At 40.4% G+C, this 20,055-nt stretch overlaps 1 protein-coding gene across 5 annotated transcripts in view; it reads left to right on the top strand.

The window, feature by feature from the left end:
- ttll7 (tubulin tyrosine ligase-like family, member 7) overlaps positions 1 to 20,055 on the top strand; it is an 89,468-nt gene that overhangs the window by 10,412 nt on the left and 59,001 nt on the right. For all 5 annotated transcript variants that reach the window (XM_088077704.1, XM_088077703.1, XM_088077705.1 and 2 more), the window contains exons 4-9: positions 1,668 to 1,789; positions 4,556 to 4,623; positions 4,960 to 5,118; positions 9,717 to 9,933; positions 14,123 to 14,287; positions 18,288 to 18,446. In XM_088077704.1, coding sequence (XP_087933830.1) covers positions 1,668 to 1,789; positions 4,556 to 4,623; positions 4,960 to 5,118; positions 9,717 to 9,933; positions 14,123 to 14,287; positions 18,288 to 18,446 — 890 coding nt within the window. The remainder of the gene's footprint in view (positions 1 to 1,667; positions 1,790 to 4,555; positions 4,624 to 4,959; positions 5,119 to 9,716; positions 9,934 to 14,122; positions 14,288 to 18,287; positions 18,447 to 20,055) is intronic.

Here is a 20,055-nt window from a genome sequence, read left to right as displayed (position 1 = left end):
AAAAAAAAAAAAAAAAAAAATCAGTATGTGGTGGTCAGGGCTAATATTGTGGCTGCCACCACAAATAAATCCATGTATGGGAAATTCAGCATAAGCTTGATGAGCAGGCCAGCTAAATTATAAGTTTACTCAGATCTAACTACATTGTGTATCCAAAACTACAAAGCCTCAGATTTCAAGCATCTGAATATATATTTTGATTTTCTTTATGAAAATTTCATAAATGAGCAAGACCAACATTTGGGTGGTCCTACAGGTACGATTAATGAACTGTGACACAGCAAATTGTAAATTCATTTTGGAAATAGCTCTCAGTATGGCTCACTGTGTCCCTTAAAACACAAAAATCTAATCACAATGTTGTCTCAACAATAAAACAATACACTGTAGATTTTACTCCCAACAATAAAATCTAATTTGCTGTGGTGGATTGTGTGAAGGAGGCCGCTGTTATTTAATGTCTTAAATTAAACCTAATAGAGTTGCAGTCCAGCAACAGTTCACACAGAGACTGCTCGGCCTTACATATACATAAATCTTTATTGAGGTAATTTAACTTGGCAGTGAGGTTTTTTTTTTTGAGAACGGCAAGCATAGTAAGCACTCCTCACATGGTCAGTATATGCCAGTGTGGCGGCACAGCTCTCAGGGGTGAACTACAACCTATGAAATTAAGGAGTCAGCAGCAGCGAGTAGAAGTTGGGGGCTGCCCGGATCCTGTAGGCAGATGGGAGTCTAGCTGTGAGTCAGTTTGCTTGCTGTGACGAGACCCTCACAGTGGCCATTCGGAGAGCAGTGCAGGGCTATTGTGAAGGAAAATTAACACTAAGGGCCAGATGGATGGCTCATTTTTGCTGTTACCTTTTTTGCAGCTGTCTTTTTTTGTTTCAGAATTGATTGTATTATAGGTAAAGGTTAAAGGTCATGGAATATAGACCTGGAAATTTGCTTTACACCCACTGAGAAGTGCGTACATGCTGACATAAGGATGTCTGTTTTTTGAGATGTGTAGGAAAGGATTGATTATAGCTTTGTACCTAAAGACTCGACCAGTAACTGTGAGAAGAGACCCGCTGTGATATAAACGCTCCCAGTTTCAGTTAGCAAAACACTGTTAGCATCTACTAACGTCTGAAACACCTTTTTCCCATTCAAGTGCCATCATGCAACATTAGGCAAGCCTTCTCCAGGTTTGTGAAGGCTTTCAAGAAATTAATTAATACCTCGTTTCGTTAGGGCATATGAATTTTTCATTACTTAATGAATAATGAATAGTTGTCAGATTAATGTCCAAATGGGCTTGCCTCCTATCTCTCATACTATGGGGTTTCCAGTGGGATTTGAATGCATTACAGACAATTAATTTATCTTTTTGAAGACAGGCATTACGATTGGCTGCTCTGCAACCATTCCATGAATGGTAAATATTGCTGTGAGCTCTATGATCTATAATCTCACAGACTCATTTCTCATGTAATGTCTGCAAAAACAGAATTTAAGCCTGAAATATAGATCTGCACAGTAGAAATAGTTGATTTGTGGTCACATCTTGCTCTCGTTTTGCATCTGTAACGGCAAGTTTCTTTGTGATCATGAATATAAAGTTTATTTAAATGACTGAATAGCAAATTTTGTGAAAGGAATCTAAATTGAGTGTTTGTCCACAGTTCGTATAGTCATCAGCGAGGTGGACTTCATCAAGACCCGGGAAGATGACGACACTGCCAACCTCATCTGGAATGACTCGGCCGTGCAGCATGAGAAAATCGCTGAGCTCAGGAATTATCAGGTACACTGCATGGCTACCATGTCAAGTCAGCACACTTTGCTTGGGGCACCGTAGCCTAAAGGTTACACAAGAGAGCTTAAGAATAAAGGTGTCGGATCCAATTTCTGCACTGAACAGGAAAAAAAAAAAAGACCTTAACCTTTACAGTATGCTCTTATAAAGCTGCTCAGTGGCCAGCGGCCTAAGACCGTGTGATAGTGATCAGCTCTTAGTGGATGTATGTAACTTTAAAAGTTAAAAGTCTTGAGCTGCAGCTCTGAAAAAGACGTTCAGCTGACTTTAAAGGTAAACCAAACGTTAAAAACAAAATAACCTGCCTCTGATGTGTGTATCACTGGTAAGGTGAAGAAGGATTTTGCCCAAGGATTCCTTGCGAAAAAAGAGAAAGACTCTGAAATGAAACAGTGCAGTGCACCAGGAGTAGGGGATAAAAAGCATGAAACAAACATAACAGCTACTGTAACCCTCCCGTGAGAATTGAATCAAAATGATTTTCTTATAAAGAAAAACCAAATCCCTTCCTTCAAAAACTCCTTTGTTTAGAGTTGAATAAACATGACATGATTTTCTGCAGATTTCATCGAATGTATTACAGCACAAAGCATTCCTAGATAAGTTTTTTACACTTTTGTAGCGAGAACAATCCATTGAACCAGTGTGATGCAAGGCCTTCTCCCAAGCCTTTAAATATTTTGCAATAAAATGTGATGAAATCTCAACTTTAACAAAAGATGTAATCACACTTATTGTCAAAACTGAAATTGCATTGAGAGAAAAACAATTACACCTTAAAGTTATCACAGTCATATATTCTGCAAGCATGTGCAATGCTGATAAAGCATACAAATTTTGTTTCATGTCTGCAAAGAGGTTTATCAAGAAATTAAAAAACACATTCTCTTTGTAATCGATACTTGAAGTGTGAAAATTTAATAATTAGCACTGACACTTTTGGCAAGTCATATAACCTTTTACCAAATACCTGACCATGTAAAGTTTAAAGTCGAATGAGACTAATTAAAACAAAAGGTAGATGTTTTAAAGTTCTGCCATAAAAAAAAACCCACCTTGCCTTACACAAAAGTTCAGGAAGTTCTTTATAGAGACATTTGGGACAGATGGAGCTGGGAAAAGAGGATTAGGTTGAAAGAAGTAGTAAATGACAGAATTAAATAAAAAAGAATAAAGATACAGAGATCAACTGTCATTGTTCAAGACAAAGAAATTATAGAGCCCTTCTTGTGCACAGCATATGCAGCAAAATAAACATACAAAATGAATAATAAAATAAGAGTAAATTAATAAATGAATTAAGCAATTAAAAAAAGGCAGGTAAACATCAATTAAAGTTAGAGAGACAAAATGTATTTCAAAAAATTGAATGAAAACATTGAAAGAAATGAAAAATAAAAAGATAATAACTGAAAAAAAGAAATATATATGTATATATCATGAAAAAAATGGAAAGAAATTTAAAAAATAAAGATGGACTGGAGCGGTGAATGTGCCCATCTGCTTTCCATCAGACCCTGAGAGGTAAGAGAAAGACAGCAAATAGGAAAGAGGGGTGAAGTGGGAACAACAGAGCTCACACACAGACAGATATGTGGATTGACAGGTAGACTGACAAGTTGTGAGCTGCAGGGGGTGGGGGGCTGGTTTCAGATGTCACTCGTGATGTGGACAAGACAGGCCTAAACAACAAGGGTTGCTCCGAGTTCTGTATGCCAGTCTGAAAGTGATCTTACCTCTGTTTGACCTCCCTGTCCTGCTGACTGAACTGGCTGCTACTGCTGCTCCCCCTCAGCTCTGAGCGTTAGCCATCCATCTTCCTGAGTGCTTATTTGATTAGACTGGGCACTAATGATCGATTAAATCACAGGCTAGAAAGAGTATGGCTTGTTAGGACAGGGGCGGCAAGAGTTCAACTAAGTAGATTGAATATTCCAAATACTGTAACAGCTTAACTTGTTGCAATGTGGCTAATGTTTTCTCATAGAACGGGTGATTTGCTGTCAATTGTTTTCACTTGCTCTCTCACACTGCTGTCGTGTTTCATGAGATAATTTCTCAGTAGAAAAGTAGAAGTCCCTCAACAATTGGTTTTGATTTCCCCTCACAAGCCACGTCGTCTCGCGGCATTGGCATAATTGTGCAATCTCTTCCGAATCCCTAATTACGTCTGTCTCGTTTGGATAATAATCACGGGATCCTTTTACGCTCTGCGTTCTTGTTTTTTTCCCCCCTCTGATTTCTCTCTCTCCCTCTTTTAATTCTTCCCTTTTTTCCCTTTAGTGATGTACTGTGAGAGTTTGCTGTCAAGTTTCAGTTCATACGAGCCTAATTAACGCCCCTGTTCAGGCTCATTTGGTCAAAGAATACAGAAAACCCAGAGTTTTTCCTTTACCCCCCACCCCCCTTTCAGCGCATTCAAAGCAATTCATTCAACTGTCACTGCAGGAGCTTGCGATGCAGAACCAATTACCTCGGCCCCTCGGAGTTGAGATTGATCGTTTTTTTTTCTCGCCTCTTCCCTCCCCAACCTTTAAAGTATTAAAAAAAAACTCGGAAAACTAAATAAGGGTTGAGAAAGGTCTCAGCGTCACCTTTTTGTTTTGAGTCCGTAATTGGGCATAAATGTCAGAACATTGTAAGCTCACTTCAGGTTGCTGCCTTTAATGTGCTCATTTTTATGTAGGGGTGGGGGTGGATATGAGTGGCGTAATGGCCCTAACAACATTATTATGTCTGCCTGTCCCTCTGCAGAGAATTAACCATTTCCCTGGCATGGGCGAAATCTGCCGGAAAGACTGCCTTGCCAGAAACATGTCCAAGTAAGTTTTCAATGGAGAGCACTTTGGTTCAGTTGCAGATGTTCAAAAACAACAGCATTTCAAAGCTCAGTGTTTATCCAGATGGCACTCTCAGAAGTCACAACCGGGTACTTGTAGCACTCCACCATTACCACTCAAATAAGTAGAAGACACTGATGTAAAAGCACAAAATTCAAATTTACTCTGCAAAAAAAAAAAAAAAGAAAATTGTGTAAAAACAGTTTTTTAAACAGTAGTTTAAAAAGTACAAATACAAGACCACAGATGTTTCTAAAAGTATACAATTGCTTTACGCCCACACACCCCCTTTCTTTCTTTCTTTCTGTCTTTCTCCAGAATGATCAAGTGCCAGCCTCAAGAGTACAGCTTCATACCCAAGACCTGGATCTTTCCCGCCGAGTACACTCAATTCCAGAATTACGTCAAGGAGCTACGCAGGAAACGCAAGCAGAAGACCTTTATCGTCAAACCTGCCAACGGAGCCATGGGTCACGGGTAGGTCAGAGGCCACCAAGTGTCCCAGAGCAATCTAACACATTGACTATGAGACATGACAGAAGGAGCTGGGGCGTGAAAGAGAAGGAGAGAGTGACTGAAGCAGAGGATAGAGAGCAAGACAGTGAGTGAGTGGAGGAAATTAGCAGTAGAGCAAATAGAGGACGAGCACAACAAAACAAGGTAATAAGAGGTTTGTGACCCTGACATGGGTGTCTATGGAAATAGCATTATGGTCGGGACCAGATTGAGTATTTGAGCTGAGAGGGTGTGGTGAATCTCATTGTTGGCCTCATTGTCCTCGATGGTCACACTCTCCATAAATCAGAGGTTATCGCTGCCAGTGGAGGGGACACACAGACACACACACACGGTCCCTGGCAGTTACTGTAGTCCCTTCCCTGAAGGTCTCTGCATGTGATTATTGGATTCCTTTATGAGGCACCATCAGCAGAGACCAGTCAGAGTAGAAAATGGACCAAGATGGCTGCTGCAGGGGACTCTGTCTCACAATGGCATCTCTTTATCAAAAGATGAGCAGGCTGTGGTACCTGAATGCATATTTCATACCTGCAGTCCCATGGGGTGAAAGCCTATCTCAGGTTTTAAAGTCACATTTCTATGGTATGTTTTCACTATACTGACAGTTGAAATCATGAGATATTTAGAGAATCAGCAAAGAGACGTGTTGACATGACCTCTGTGCTTTTACATTGACTAATTTATTAGGTACACCTGTACAATCTGAAGAAATCAGGTGTAAAATTCCAGCAATCAGCACGCTTTTGGCGAAGCTTCTGTCCCCTTAGTATGGGTAAATATGGGTGGACAAAAACGTAACAAAACAAAGCTTTCCAAAGAGGTGGCTTGACTGCCCTCTGACACAGAGTCAACAAAACTGAACATTATAATCCTGGGCGAACATCGGGGCGGTGTTGATTTTAAAGCTCCTTTGCTTCGAGAAGAGCCAGTTGAGCTGGAATGTCCACCTAAAACAGTTGTTGCTTAACTTTTTTTGTGTCAAGAACCCCTAAATGGATACAGATTAGGTCACAGACCCCGATTTGATACATTTTCACTTCAGGGACCGCCATCTGAAAAGATTTTAGTCATTAAGACCAGATTTAAGTTGTCAACTACATTTGAGGAGATAACTTTGGAGGAAGCGAAACCCATGATAAGAAGAGCCACTGTTATGGCTCTTAAGTGACACTGAGCTCATTTCTATAGCAAATTAAATAGCGAAAATAAACTATTCCCCATTCCTTGAACTATCTCAAGGACCCCTTAGAGTCCCTGGACTACTGGTTGAGAACCACAGATCTGGTAAGAAAGCTCTCATGCTTTTGGAGGAGTTTGATGGACTGGGAGGAAAATTGATGAAAATTAGGAAGCTAGCTGGGGAAAGGGACATTTAGGCTTCTCTGCCTACCATTACCACTAAGTAATGGCCATAATAAGTGACTTAAAAGATGAATGGATGGAACAGAAGTGGTCAACACAAGTTTTCTAAATTGTCTCTAAAATAAACCCAGTAACTGTTTCCAGTGTTCTGTTAAAACCATAACCAACTCATTTGACAAAATTTGACAGAAAATGAATTGTCCTGCTTGCATAGACAAGAAACCATGAAATTCCAGGTAGTTTCAGCCTTAACATTTCAAGTGTAGTTAGTTATACAAATTACTCTGCTTTATACAATAAAATATAAACTTAACAACAGGTTTGGCACAGTACAGCACACTTATACCATCATATACAGTATACCCCTGTGAAATTACAGGATCTATTGAAGGTATGAAATACAACATACTGCCCAAGCCCAGTCTATACCCTTACACCTTTGTCTTGGCTGTCTTTTTTAACTATCCATGTTTGGGAACCAAGAAAAGAAGGCTGAATCACATGACTAAGTCTCAGTACAATGTTTTTGTGACATGGCCTTACTCTTTCACACAGAAATAGATACGCATGCACCTCATTTAGCTACTTTAACCTAGAAGGGCTAAAACAATCATGGATTTCCAATACACAGGCCAAATTGTGAATATTATGATTTGTCCAAAATACAGGGTCCTTTGAAAAGGATAAGTTCTCTTCACATTGCACATTCTGTGGCTTTCTTGAGCACTTCAGAGTATGTTAAAACTGGTCAGACTGAGAAGCATTGATTAAGTACTATTTTTGACTTCTTATTCTTTGAAAATGTTATCCTTGAATTGCATGTGTGAAGAAGTGCTTTGGAGTGCATTCATCAGTGGCACCAATAGGTGGGGATATTGAAGTACAAATAGCTCAGCGTGCTTTACCTCTCCCTCTAATTCTCTTTGAATTTGTCCTTTCTGGTATAATGTGAGCATTACTTATAACTCCATGCTGCACTAAGCCCTTATTTATTAAAGAATAAAAGGCAGCAAAGGCTGAATTATTGCAATACATTAAGAATATGAAAGATGATGAGTTTAGCTCGACCACTCAACGGCAGGCGGCTCACAAGATTAGATTTTTCTCTATTTTTTTTGCATGGTGTGACGCGGCAGGAAATTAAGTTATATCTACCCCCTGTAATTTATTTTTCCGTCGGCCGACTAAATGAAGTTATTGTTTGTGTCTGAAGCGCAGCTTGTTATAAGGGAAACAAAATAAAAGCGCGTGCAGGGCTTAAAAAGGCGAGATCCCCTCCGGTGCCAAATTAAATAGGCAGGGGAGAGTGGGCCGTGATTATCTGACACCCCGGCTCATCAATCATGTCGTCTTCTCCTCAGCTACTCCTCCTTGACTAACTAACACCGTTAACCCTGTCCTCATCATTCAGCTTGCTGTCTGCCTGTTAGGAGGGCCCTTCACATCATCGGTCAGCCTCACATCAACTTCTTTTCTTTTCAAGCAGTGTGATAAGCAGGCCAATGAAGTGCACGTCTATAACACGCCACTATTTTAGTTAGCAGGAGCAAGTTGTATTGAGGAGTGATTGATAAATCCGAAAGTAACAACAACATCACACCAACGCAAATCTGCAAGCCGGGAAGGTTTTATCAAACCTTTGAAGGGAGTACTGCTGAACTAAGACCTTATTTCATCATAACATGAAAGGTATTACCCGATCCCTGACTAGACTCACACTTAGAAGCTCATCAACAATACTGAAGTGTTTTTGGGTCATTGGAGTTAACCACGCAGGTGAATTCTTTGCTCAAGTTACAACAACACAGACTGCACTGTTCCCAGGATACTGTATGCTCTGGCTGTGATTACAGAGCAGAACAATGTTTGCCCTCTGGTGGCTCGGTGCCACAATATCTTAATACCTCAAACTGTACTTTTTGAACAATCAAGTCTTTACCTCTTCGCCAAAAATTGTGTGTGTGGCGTGCCCGCTTGCATGTGTATAAAGGAGCCTTCCAGCCTGTGCATGTAACCAATTTAGGCCAAGTTGGCCTTAACCATGAGTGATGGTGATATAGGTCAATCGTGATTCTTGTAAATAGTGGGAGATTGTTTAGAAATGACCCCCCCAACCCCCGACTGCACACATGCATACACCCACAGACATACACACTTTCACACACACAAAGTTTTGAAAACATCGCCCCTCACCCCTGCGTAAGCAGTCATATGGATGCACACAAACGAACACAGCTTATTCTCGAGTCCAGCTAGCAATGGCCTGCGCACTATAAGGCCTGAGTGCCAGTGACATGAGACCAAAGCAAATGAATCAGAGTGAAGTTTGAAACGGAGCGCAGCGTCAGCTCCGATTAACCTGGCCACAGCTAAAAGAACCTGCCACGGCATTTGATGCACTGTGCCGTTCAGACAGAGCGGAGTTTGGCTGCAGAAAATCACAATATTCTCCAGATGCTGGCGGAGTATTTCTCAGACAAACCAGCATTTGTGTTGTTCCTGTCTGCTTTTTGTACATTTATTTTTCAACTGTCTTATTTAGATGGCCAGGTAATGAAGAGAGAAACAAAAGTTTTGGAACGTTCAATGCCCCTCAGAGCCAAACAGCTTGTCCCGCTCAAACTAGACCTGAGGCACGCTGAGCATTTACAGATGTTTTCAGTGAAGGCTCTATAGCAATGGCAGGTCACATCAATACCATCCAGGCACAGCTGCTCTGACCCTTTCACTCCTAAGGACTGAACCTCTTAGGTATGAATATTAAAGCAAAGTTGGGACATTACCTTCTCCGTCTGAATGCATCTATTGCCTCTGTAAAACATTACACGTATTATCCATCGCTTTAAAAAACAGAAGCAGGGCAAAGTTCCTCTTGGGATGTGATTCAAAGTATTACAATAACAGGCACATGTGGCACCCCAGTAATTTGTCCCCAACACTTCTGATGATTTGAAATGAAATATTGTGTTGAACCCTGTTAAAAACTGTATATTGTTTGGCTCAGTTTTTTTCTTTCTACAGATACAGTATATCAGACAGTGCCAATGTCATCAGTCATGTCCACGGTCCCTGCTATGCTGCCATCTATCATTTTTTTAATTATCTTTTTTTGTCTTTACTATGCCATATTTTATTATGCTGCTGACGACACCCCAATTTCCCCCCGAGGATTAATAAAGTTTCTGTCTATCCAGGATCTCGCTTATCCGTAACTGTGAGAAGCTGCCAGCCCAGGAGCACTTTATAGTTCAGGAGTACCTGGACAAGCCCTTCCTGATGGAGGGCTACAAGTTTGACCTGCGCATCTATATCCTCGTCACTTCCTGCGACCCACTTCGCATTTTTCTCTACAACGACGGCCTGGTTCGCATGGGCACAGAGAAATACCACGCACCCAGTGAGGCCAACCTGGTGAGTCACACAAAATAATAGTACTAATTCCAGGTTTATCACAGTAATGAAATTCCTGGAAAAGTTATGACGTTAAAAAAAATGTTTTCCAGGCCTTGAGATGGTTTTGAAAAAACAGAGTATTTTGGAAAAGTTCTGGCTATTGTTTAAAATATGTTCATTAAAATTCCAAAACATGTCCAGCTGCATAGTGTCATGGCCATATTAGATTCAATTAAAATATTTCATCGAATCACCAAGTATTGTAATCCAGAAAACTACATGTCTGAATCACAGCATTTTGGCCAGTGTGTTGGGTCATAGAACCACTGGGACAAGAGAGGAAAGAAGTGACATGACAGCAATCATGATTAAATTATGAGGATATCGCAGTATCATTCAGGCAAGGTGGCAAAAAAATCATTAGACAAATCTGTAGTAGAAACTTTTGTCTAACCAGGAATAAATGCATACCATAACTACCGTATCCTTGGTGTTAAATCTCCCAAAAAGGGGCGAGGCCTTGATGTTTTGCTAAGTACCCATTTTTGCATATTTGCTGGCCTGGTCTATCACCAGGTTTCGCACAGTCATGAAAAACCTGGAAAAGTCATGGAACTTAAAAATTGGCAATTTCCAAGCCTGGAAAAGTTTTAAAAAACTAAATATACCCTAAGGTTTTAAGGAAAGACATGGAATTTTGTTTCACAAACCTATATAATAAGCCGTGACATTTTTTAGAGACTGTTGGAAGTCCAGTGATAATTTCTGTTTGTACAGTTTCTGGCTTTGATAAATGTGATCATTTTTTCTGATGTTTGGGCCTGCGGGTTTGGAAGGCATGTCGTCTTTAGAAATCACCAAAAATTTAAAATAAAAATCTTCAAAAATTTAAAATCAAAAGAAAAATCACTTCACAAAGTTGCAACAAAGTCATGGAAATGGGGTAAAATCTCTTGGAAAAGTTAAGGAAAAAATATTTTCAGAAATATTGGTGGGAACCTATTAAAAATAAAGGCAGTAGCATTTATTTGTGTAGGATTTTTCTAAGTAAAAATACTTGCACAAAGTGTTTCACAGAACTTGCACATAGACTTGGAAATGGACTTATGGTCATAGACACATATCTTATAACAGGACATGCATCTATATTTGTGCACCATCTGTGCACCGGGCCAGTACATACACGCAACTGTTCATGAATTTATATTAGAAAGTACATTCAGTACCTAATGTGTTGCCAATCAGGCGAATCAGAAATGCAGTACAGACAGATAGTAGATTCACATAACAGTGTGTCTGCCATGCACAACGCAGCCGTGGGCTTGTGCAACTCAACATAATCGAATTAGACACACAAACACGCAGGAGGACAGAGGTCGGCAAACGCAGTGCAATCTCGGTATGATCACAGCAATATGCATGTACTGTACTTATACACACAGTCAACAGTGCTCAAATGCAGACAACTGTAAGGTTGATATTGTTCACAGACACAAACACACAGAATGGGCAGACATACTGTATGCACACAGCTGAGCATAAATGTCCACATGCCAGATGTCTTTTGTAATATCAAGCCGCTCATATTTGCCTTGAGGTTCTGCACCTGCTGAAGCACAGTCTGTTGCTGATGATAGGACACACACACACACACACACACACACACACACACACACACACACACACACACACACACACACACACACACACACACAGCTTCCTATCGAGCATGATGCTTATCTACAATATGAACACACGCTCACAGACACGCTGGACCCCTCCTGTGACACAAATGTGTATTGTCTTACCAAGTCTGCGACACATGATGGAGTGAGTCATGTCATGGAGATGGATGTTCAATTCCACAGAGAGTGGCTCCCAGACAGCCATCATGGGCTGGAGGGGCCCCCAGTCACAGTGTTATTAACTTGTAGGCTAAAGACAAGGATGTATTGTCTTCGAATGTGAGGGATAGCGTTTAAAGAGAGGGACACTACAAGGGTTACACGGTGGCTTGTTAATATCAACTACTTAATGACGCTTTTTAGCCATGCTCTGTTGAAACTCTGTGGCTCTGACTCCTCTTATCACTGACTGCTTGAGATTTTGGTGATCTATGATTTCAGCTTGTTCAGTTGTTAGTCTCATTATGTGCCGATCCCATAAGAGTGTATCAAGCATTTTAGAGCACTGATGATTCCCATACAGCACAGCAAGCTCTTTACTTTCTTACTGCACTATTTCTTACCATATTTAGTTGTTGCCAAGGGACGAGTTTGTGATTGTTTAACTTTTTTTCTTTGATCTTGTTTCATATTGCTCTGGAAAAATTGTTTTACATTAAAATGTGGTTATGTGCACTGTGGGGATAAAAGCATCGCTGTTTGCTGTGATGATTATCATCACTGACAAAGCTATAATTACAGTAGAGAACACTGGCACAGGTATCACAACTATTTAATTAAGCATAATAGACAGTATATAACCCATGTATTGAAATAACACATTACTGTATTGCATGTGCTAACATGGAGTTATTTGTAACCATTAGTGTTATAGTTGTCCTGGGCAACTCTCAGCTATGAATGCATCTACCTGGGAGAAGGAAGCAGATGAAAATGAGCTTATTTCTTTATCAGCTCAGTAATAAAATAATACAAGAGAAAGAAGAAGAGAATTATTTTAATGCAATAACAAACAAAACAAGCCATCTGGTGTAAACATGGTCTGCTGTTGCGATGGCATTTGATTTCAATGTAAGCACTGACAGCTATTATATTATATACTATTATATACCACTCTTTGACGATCATGGCTTGATTATTCATAAAGATCATCAGATTTCAAATTCTTAAAAAAAAAAAATAGCCACCATGGTATTAAGTTTAATATAACTGCAAGGTTTTTTTTTTTTTATCTCGCTAAGGCTACATGGTCAAATTTAAATCATTTATTTTTAATGAAATAAAAATACCTCAATTCACTATTCAATTAGGAACAAAGTGTTTAACAAAAACAAAAAACAAAAAAGAAACACAAAACAAAAAGAAGAGCCACTAGGTCAGAGTACTTTACAACAACTTGAGTTTCTTCACCTGCAAAAAGCCTCCAGTTCTTTTCCTAATTGAATCTATTTTGTATGATGCTTGAGAATTAGCCTGCGTTATTTGTTGTATCGCCCCTACAAACTGTAGTTTTTGTGCCGACGATGCATTAATAGTTTATATAATCATTGGGAGGACAAAAAGTCATCCCAGTCCATAGACTTTAATAATACGTAGACAGCAGAAGAACAATGGCACCTATGCATTCCAGTGGAGTTGCTTTCCTGGTGCATATGCCCAGACTGTTTTCAAGCTTCCGGGTTTACATTCACGGTATGCAGCACTGGATATGCACAGTAGTGTTCCTCTCAATGGCCCCGCCCACGAGTTCTCCCTCTGCTTATAGACTTTACATTGTGATGCGCAATTGTGAATTGCTTTTCTCAGCTCCAGGAAAATTTTACACATATAAACCCACAATGGCTTAAAAATTCAGAATACAAAGATTAATAATTGACCTTGTTTGCAGTTCCAGATGTCCTGTCAACAGTTTTACAGATATGTCTTTTACAATGGTGGCTTATGGGGAAAATGCTTTCTCGGCCGCAAGGGATTTTTTTCACTGCAATACCATAAGTGGCAACTGAAAAAAATTGCATGCTTCAAGGATGAACGGCTTTCCAGTGGATGTCTGGAAAAGAGCAGTTGCAGGAAACGTTATGACACCTTTGTAGGATTGTTTTGTTTGTTTTTTCCTTTGGACGGATGCAAGTAGACGATGATGAAAAGAAAAAAATGCTGGTAAAAGTGCTGATACTTCTTTTGTTTACGAAGGTCGAAATCAAAAGCTAATCTGGATGGATTTTGGATTTAAGATTAAAATCGTGACATCCCTATCAGATATGCTGTATTTAATTTCAGCAAAGGACTCAGCTTGTTTTGTGCTATTATTTAGATGATATGTAGTAATATGTGCAAGTATCAGTACATTTAGCCTCTAAAATCACGTTTCTCTCTGCTCTGTGTTCCTGTGTAAGAGCTACTACATGTAGCTGTTGCTCTGCTATCAAATTAAATAAAGCTAGAAATATTTAGCCAGAGAGATGAAAACGTGTTAATGTCAAATGCATAAAGGTCCCCCTGACTCCTCTTTGTCTCCACAGAGCCAGCTCTACATGCATTTGACCAACTACTCAGTCAACAAACACAACGAAAACTTTGAGCGAGACGAGACAGTGGACAAAGGCAGTAAGAGATCCATCAGCTGGTTCACCGAGTTCCTCCGCAGCAACGACTACGATGTGGCCAAGTTCTGGGGAGACGTCTCTGTACGTGGGTAGTCCACCCAAACAGACACAAACACAGTTACATGCAGACACGTCACAGCAGATGTGTACTTCTGCAAAACACAAGGATGTGCAGTATGATAACAAAACACGCCACAAATGCAAACAGCACATGCATGCATCCGTAAGTGTAACCTGTAATCGTACGCTCATATATATATACACACGCTCTTCCTGCTCACCAACACAAGTTGCACACAGAACAAAAGCGGACTGGAAAAAGGTTTGATATGATTTGTTATGACAGTAATTCAGTGAGTTTCTGAGCTTTGTTTAATTCCAGGAAGAGCTCAGTGAAAACATCATTCCTGGAGGGTGAGCTCTCCCGATCTGGCACAGCTCTGAGCTCGTCCAAACACCTTCACATCGTTCATTTTCTTTCATCAAAGTGGTTTTGGAAGATTCTTTTACCTCCTGCTACTGATTCATTCACTGTCCAACTTATACAGATCGATTCTATCAAAAGCGCATGTCTTTCTGTTACTACTCTTTTTCTAACTCCTTTATTCTACCTCCTCCGCCTGATTCATTCACTTTTTATCTTACACAATTGCATTCACTCAATACCACGCCTTTCTGTTACTACTCTTTTTGCAACTGCTTTCTTTTCTATTTTATTCTTATTTTCTATTTCATTCTTCTTTACCTTGACTTTTTGTCCCTGTGTCCAGGGTCATTTGGGTTATCCGGTCCCTCAATGTTCTCGGTTTCCTTGTCTGTTGTCATGCTACAGCCTAAGAATCAAATCCCATCAGTTATTATACTCTCCTCAAGGCAATCTTTTATTCCTTCTTTCTATCCGCTTTCACTTCTCTTCATGTTCAAGTTAAGTTGGCTTTTGATAATATTGTAGGTGTTCTGCTTTACCTTGTGTGCTTGTTTAGTGGTTAATGTTTCCCTTTCTCTATTCTTCTCTCTTATATATCTTGTGTAATCTCTCCATGAGCGCCATGTTGTCAAGGCTTTAAAGTTCTTGATTTTTATTTCACTTTTCTTTGCTTCAGTTTCTTTTTTTCTCATCTTTCTTGTCCCTCAGTGACATGCCAAAGTGTCACCCTCTGACTCAGTCAGACCGTCCTCTTCTCTTGCTCTCTCACCATTTTTGTCTCTGCTCTTTCGTCAGAAGTTGCACCACTTTGGTGTTGGTTCTGTCCATTCGCACTTGCACACTGTGTTTTGTTTCAACTCTGTGTTCATGCTCTCCGCTCACTCTCCCCTCTCCTTCTCTTTTCATCTCTCCTCTTACATTTTGTTCCCGTACAGACCAAGCAGGCTGCCCTGACTCTTCCCGCCAACGGTCACGGTCAGAGTCAGAGAGTCTGTTTGCCAAAAGATTGTCTGTGGGGGTTTAGAATATCTTGTTTGTGTTTTTTTTTTTTATTCCATGTTTCACCGGCATCTCTTTCATATTGAGGCATTATTGATGCGCTGTATGAGGCAGAGTGTCCAAGGTTTGACCAGCAAAGCCGCAGCTTTTTTATGTGGATGTAATTTTGAGATCAGTGTCTGACTACAAATGGGCTAGTTATCAGGGCCACAGCTAGACCACTGCATGGCTCTCCAGCACCCAGCGGTTGTGCTGGACTGGGAAAAATGCAGGCCAGCAGCACTGCATGGAGCCTGACTGGTGAGGGGAAGCGTGGTGCAGATGGTGTGTGTGTGTGTGTGTATGTGTGTGTGTGTGTGTGTGTCTGTGCCAGCACGTCAGAGTGAGCGGATAGTATTCAGTACAGTTAAACAGTTGCACTTTGTCCACTCGGATGGTACTATTAGTGATATTAATGCTCCTTCTCTGATCATGTGAGGTCTATTGATTTTTGGTGCACATTCAGAAACAATAAAGGTTACACTTTTTTATGCCACTTGAAAAAATAAATGCAAGTGATCGTCTTTATCCTATAGTAGACATAAATGATCATTTCAAATGCAAAGTTCCAGAAAATCGTTTTTATGAGTTGTACTGCATAAATGTACATTATCAGTACATCTCACTTTAGTGAATGACAAGAAAATTAGGCACATAAATGCTTATTCCAAACAGCTCATGCTTTCCAGTTAAGTTTGGTTTATACGTTTTAACTCCATTTTTACTTGAGAACAAACTTACTGTAACTGAATTCTTTCTGTAGCCTAAATATCAGACATCCTGCTGTCTCAACTAGGGATATGTGCAAGTTGACTCACCGATTACACGTTGCTACCCTCGCCAGCTGGCAACAGAAACACTAGTTGGTTAAACTTGTGATAATAGATACCTAGAAAAAACAGGATGATCATGGATCATCATACTAGACTAACCAGCAGCTCTGATCATCAACGGCTCGCCATCTCTTTCTCTCTCTCTCTCTCTCTTTTTCTCTCACACACACAAACACACACACACGCAAATTTACACTTAATTGATGGAAACAAGTACACGACTGCATCTGTGTGACAGGTACAGGTCTGCAGCTGTCTGCTGAAGTTCAAAGTATGTCTTAGCCACACGCACACTTGCACCAGCTGGAAGTCTTCACACTAGGCTGAATAAATGTTATTTGTTAACTTTTATGTAATACATTTTTTGTCACGTTTTGTAGGATAATGTGCAATGTAAACAGTGCAAAGTGTCACAGAATTCAACAACATTTAAAATATGATTTGGTTACAAAAAATGTAGCGGTTTTAATGGCTATTACAATATATGAAAAAAAAAATCTTGGTAAATGTTTAACCTTGCAGATTAAAATAGTGCTCAATTTTCACTGATTTCGGAATATTTCCTTACTTCAAGACAAGTAGACTCGACTAAACTTAAACTTGCCTTTTCACATCAGGGAAATTAAATGTTAGGAAGATCCTGGTCTCAACTACACTGAGAGAGAAAGAGAAGTGAAAGTATTAAAACACAAAAAAGATAAACGAATTACACATGCATAAAGAAAATAGCTAAAATAATATACAAATGTATGCAGGTGAAAGGAAAACAATAAAGGCTAAAAAAATTCAAAGAGGCTTATAAAACAATTTCAGCTCAAAGCTAACAAAACACAGGCACACATGCACACAGGCAGTGGCCAGTGCTGGGGGCTCAGGATAAGGAGGGAGGTGATGGGACAAAAAAAAAACCAAAACACACACACACACACACACACACACACACACACACACACACACCAGCCAGTATTGGGGACTTCGGGCATAAACGGCAGTAGGGGAAGCAGGTGTTTGTGCTGGGCAGCCTGTGGGTCAGACGGGTGGATGGATGGACAGATGGATGGAAGTGTGTGAGCGACAGACAGATTGAAAAGAGAGGGGGTCTGTCGCCTTATCAGGCCAGGGCCAGACCACCATACCCCTCTCCCGCACCCAGCAGTCAGACTGGACTGGGCAAACTGCAGGCCAGCAGCACTGCGTGGGGCTTGACTGGTGAGGGGAAGCTTTGTGCCGTGTGTGTGTGTCAGAGTGAGCATGTTTACCCCAGCTGCACAGTGGGAGTAGGCAGTCAGGTAGCAGCCAGCAAACATACGTGCACACGTGAACACAGGTTGGGAGCCACTAGCCGCACAGATGGACCGCCACCAACATCGGTGAAAGTCTGTGTGTGGGTGAAATTCAGAAGCTTCTGTGCCAGCGACACTTTCTGTTTCTCTTCGGCTTTTAAATTGCCACAGTATCTTGAGACACAGGACAACTGGATGCAGTCCTACCTCTTTAAAGCAGCTCTGTAGGCTGCAGGTCTAGCATGTGTCGTGATCGCTCCATTGTCAGAGTTTCATACTGAATTTAGCATTTGTCTGCAGTTGCAACCTGCAATTACAGTGAGACTCCTAATTGCACCATTTTCAGTTTAAGTGGACCTTTAATAAGCTGCTATAAAAAAATGCAGGCGATGGCTTTTTAAGATGAATGCAATAAAAAAGAAAGCAAGATTTATGTTCTCTTTGTCAGCTCAGCTTTGTGATTCTCCCTCTCTTTCTGTTTTGTGTGTGTGTCCTGCCAGGAGCTGGTGGTGAAGACGTTAATAGTGGCTGAACCCCATGTGCTGCACGCTTATCGCATGTGTCGCCCCGGCCAGCCACCAGGGAGCGACAGCGTCTGCTTTGAGGTCCTGGGCTTTGACATCATCCTGGACCGCAAACTCAAACCCTGGCTACTGGAGGTACTACTCCGCACGTGTGTGTGTTTGTGTGTGTGTGTGTGTGTTTCTCACTTTTTTCCTACATTTGTTTTTAGATTTTAAATTAAAGTCATTACAGAAAATAAGTATTTATACAACATCAACAGTTATAATAATTACAAATACAGTTTTATGGACATTTTGTCTTGCCTATTTTCTTTTTTATAAATGATTTTATTATAATTTTCTCTCTCTCTCTCTCTCTCTCTTTTTCCCTTTTTATAAAACAAATTCTCAGGTCTTTTTTTCTTTTCCTAATGTCTTGCAATTTGCAGGACATCTCTTACCAAGATACTCATTGCCTTTTGAGCCATGTTTTCAAAAGAAATCAAACCAATATGCTCAGGTTTCACAGGTTTAAATGCATGTGAAAAGTGTCTAAACGTAGCACAAAAAAACTGTTTCAACCACGTTTCAAGGAGTTAATTTATTCATTTGGGATTTTTAAATTTTAAAGTAATTCTTATGCATTTCCAATTTTTGTAGTATATTATGTCAATCATAATGTGTTTAAATTTCAAAACATATTTAAAAAAAAAAAAAAATGAAAGTGCAGTAGGAGATTTATGGGAGGATGATTTATGAAATTGCGTTTGTGTTTGAGGAGAGCTGCAGACTGCGCAGTCTCACCTGTCTGTGCTGCTACCAAAATGACAGCAGCTCCTAAACCGAAGTAATGTGGCATCAGCAGGAGAGAGGGAGACGTTGCCCCGCACTGACAGAAAGCATAAACACGCGCTGATTTTGCTTACACACTCCCATCTCTGGTGCACAGAAACACACACAAACGCCCACGCACTCTTAAGTATGTATTTATGCACCTCTGAACACAAGCAGGGACACGTCGCCCATGTAAAATGAAAGGAACGTACACAACCACAAACATGCACGCACAATTACATGGATGTGTGCATTCACACACATTCATGCATACAAATAGAAATGCATGCATACGCAGCTGCATATAAGACAAGACAAAGACCTCCTCTTGCTTGTACAAAGGAACACATGCAGGGTAGAAAAATTTAGGTCAGGACGGCAGGTTTACTAGCAAGACACCCGCCCCTTATTCTCTCAGTGTCAGTCTCTAAAGTGTCACTCATTCAGGAGATGGATTCGAGTTCAGACTCCACTCCAGGATTTCTGTCTAACCATTCTGATGTCAGCCAGTCAGTTAAAGCGTGACCTAAATCCTTTAACCCAAAGTGGCTGCACCCCCCCCCCCTTCCCACAAATTGACTCAAGGATGGGAAATGCCTGTGGGATAATTGTTTGTTTTTCCCCATCATGACAACCCAAAATAAATCTTGCGATTTCCAAAAGCCTCTGATTTGGAGAAAAGTGGCATTTGATAGTTGGTGGGTGTCAGAAGAGTCATCGTGGAATTAGGGTGTTATAATTACCTGACTTTTTTTTGTGTGGTTGAACAGTTGTAGCTACTATATGACAAAAGGATGTACAAGAGAGAGCAAGATGATGGTGTTCCTTTTGACTGCTGGTGCACTGTGACAGTATGTGCGTGCACTGTGTGTGTTTTGTGTGTGCGTGTGTATGAGACATGGCAAACAGCCGTGAATGCAGTTGTTCCACT

The sequence above is a fragment of the Plectropomus leopardus genome, chromosome 5 (assembly GCF_026936395.1).
Source record: "Plectropomus leopardus strain MGB_pleo_1.0 chromosome 5, ASM2693639v1, whole genome shotgun sequence".
NCBI lineage: Eukaryota > Metazoa > Chordata > Actinopteri > Perciformes > Serranidae > Plectropomus > Plectropomus leopardus.
Note: the sequence above shows the minus strand (reverse complement) of the source record. Positions and strands in the feature narration are given on the sequence as shown.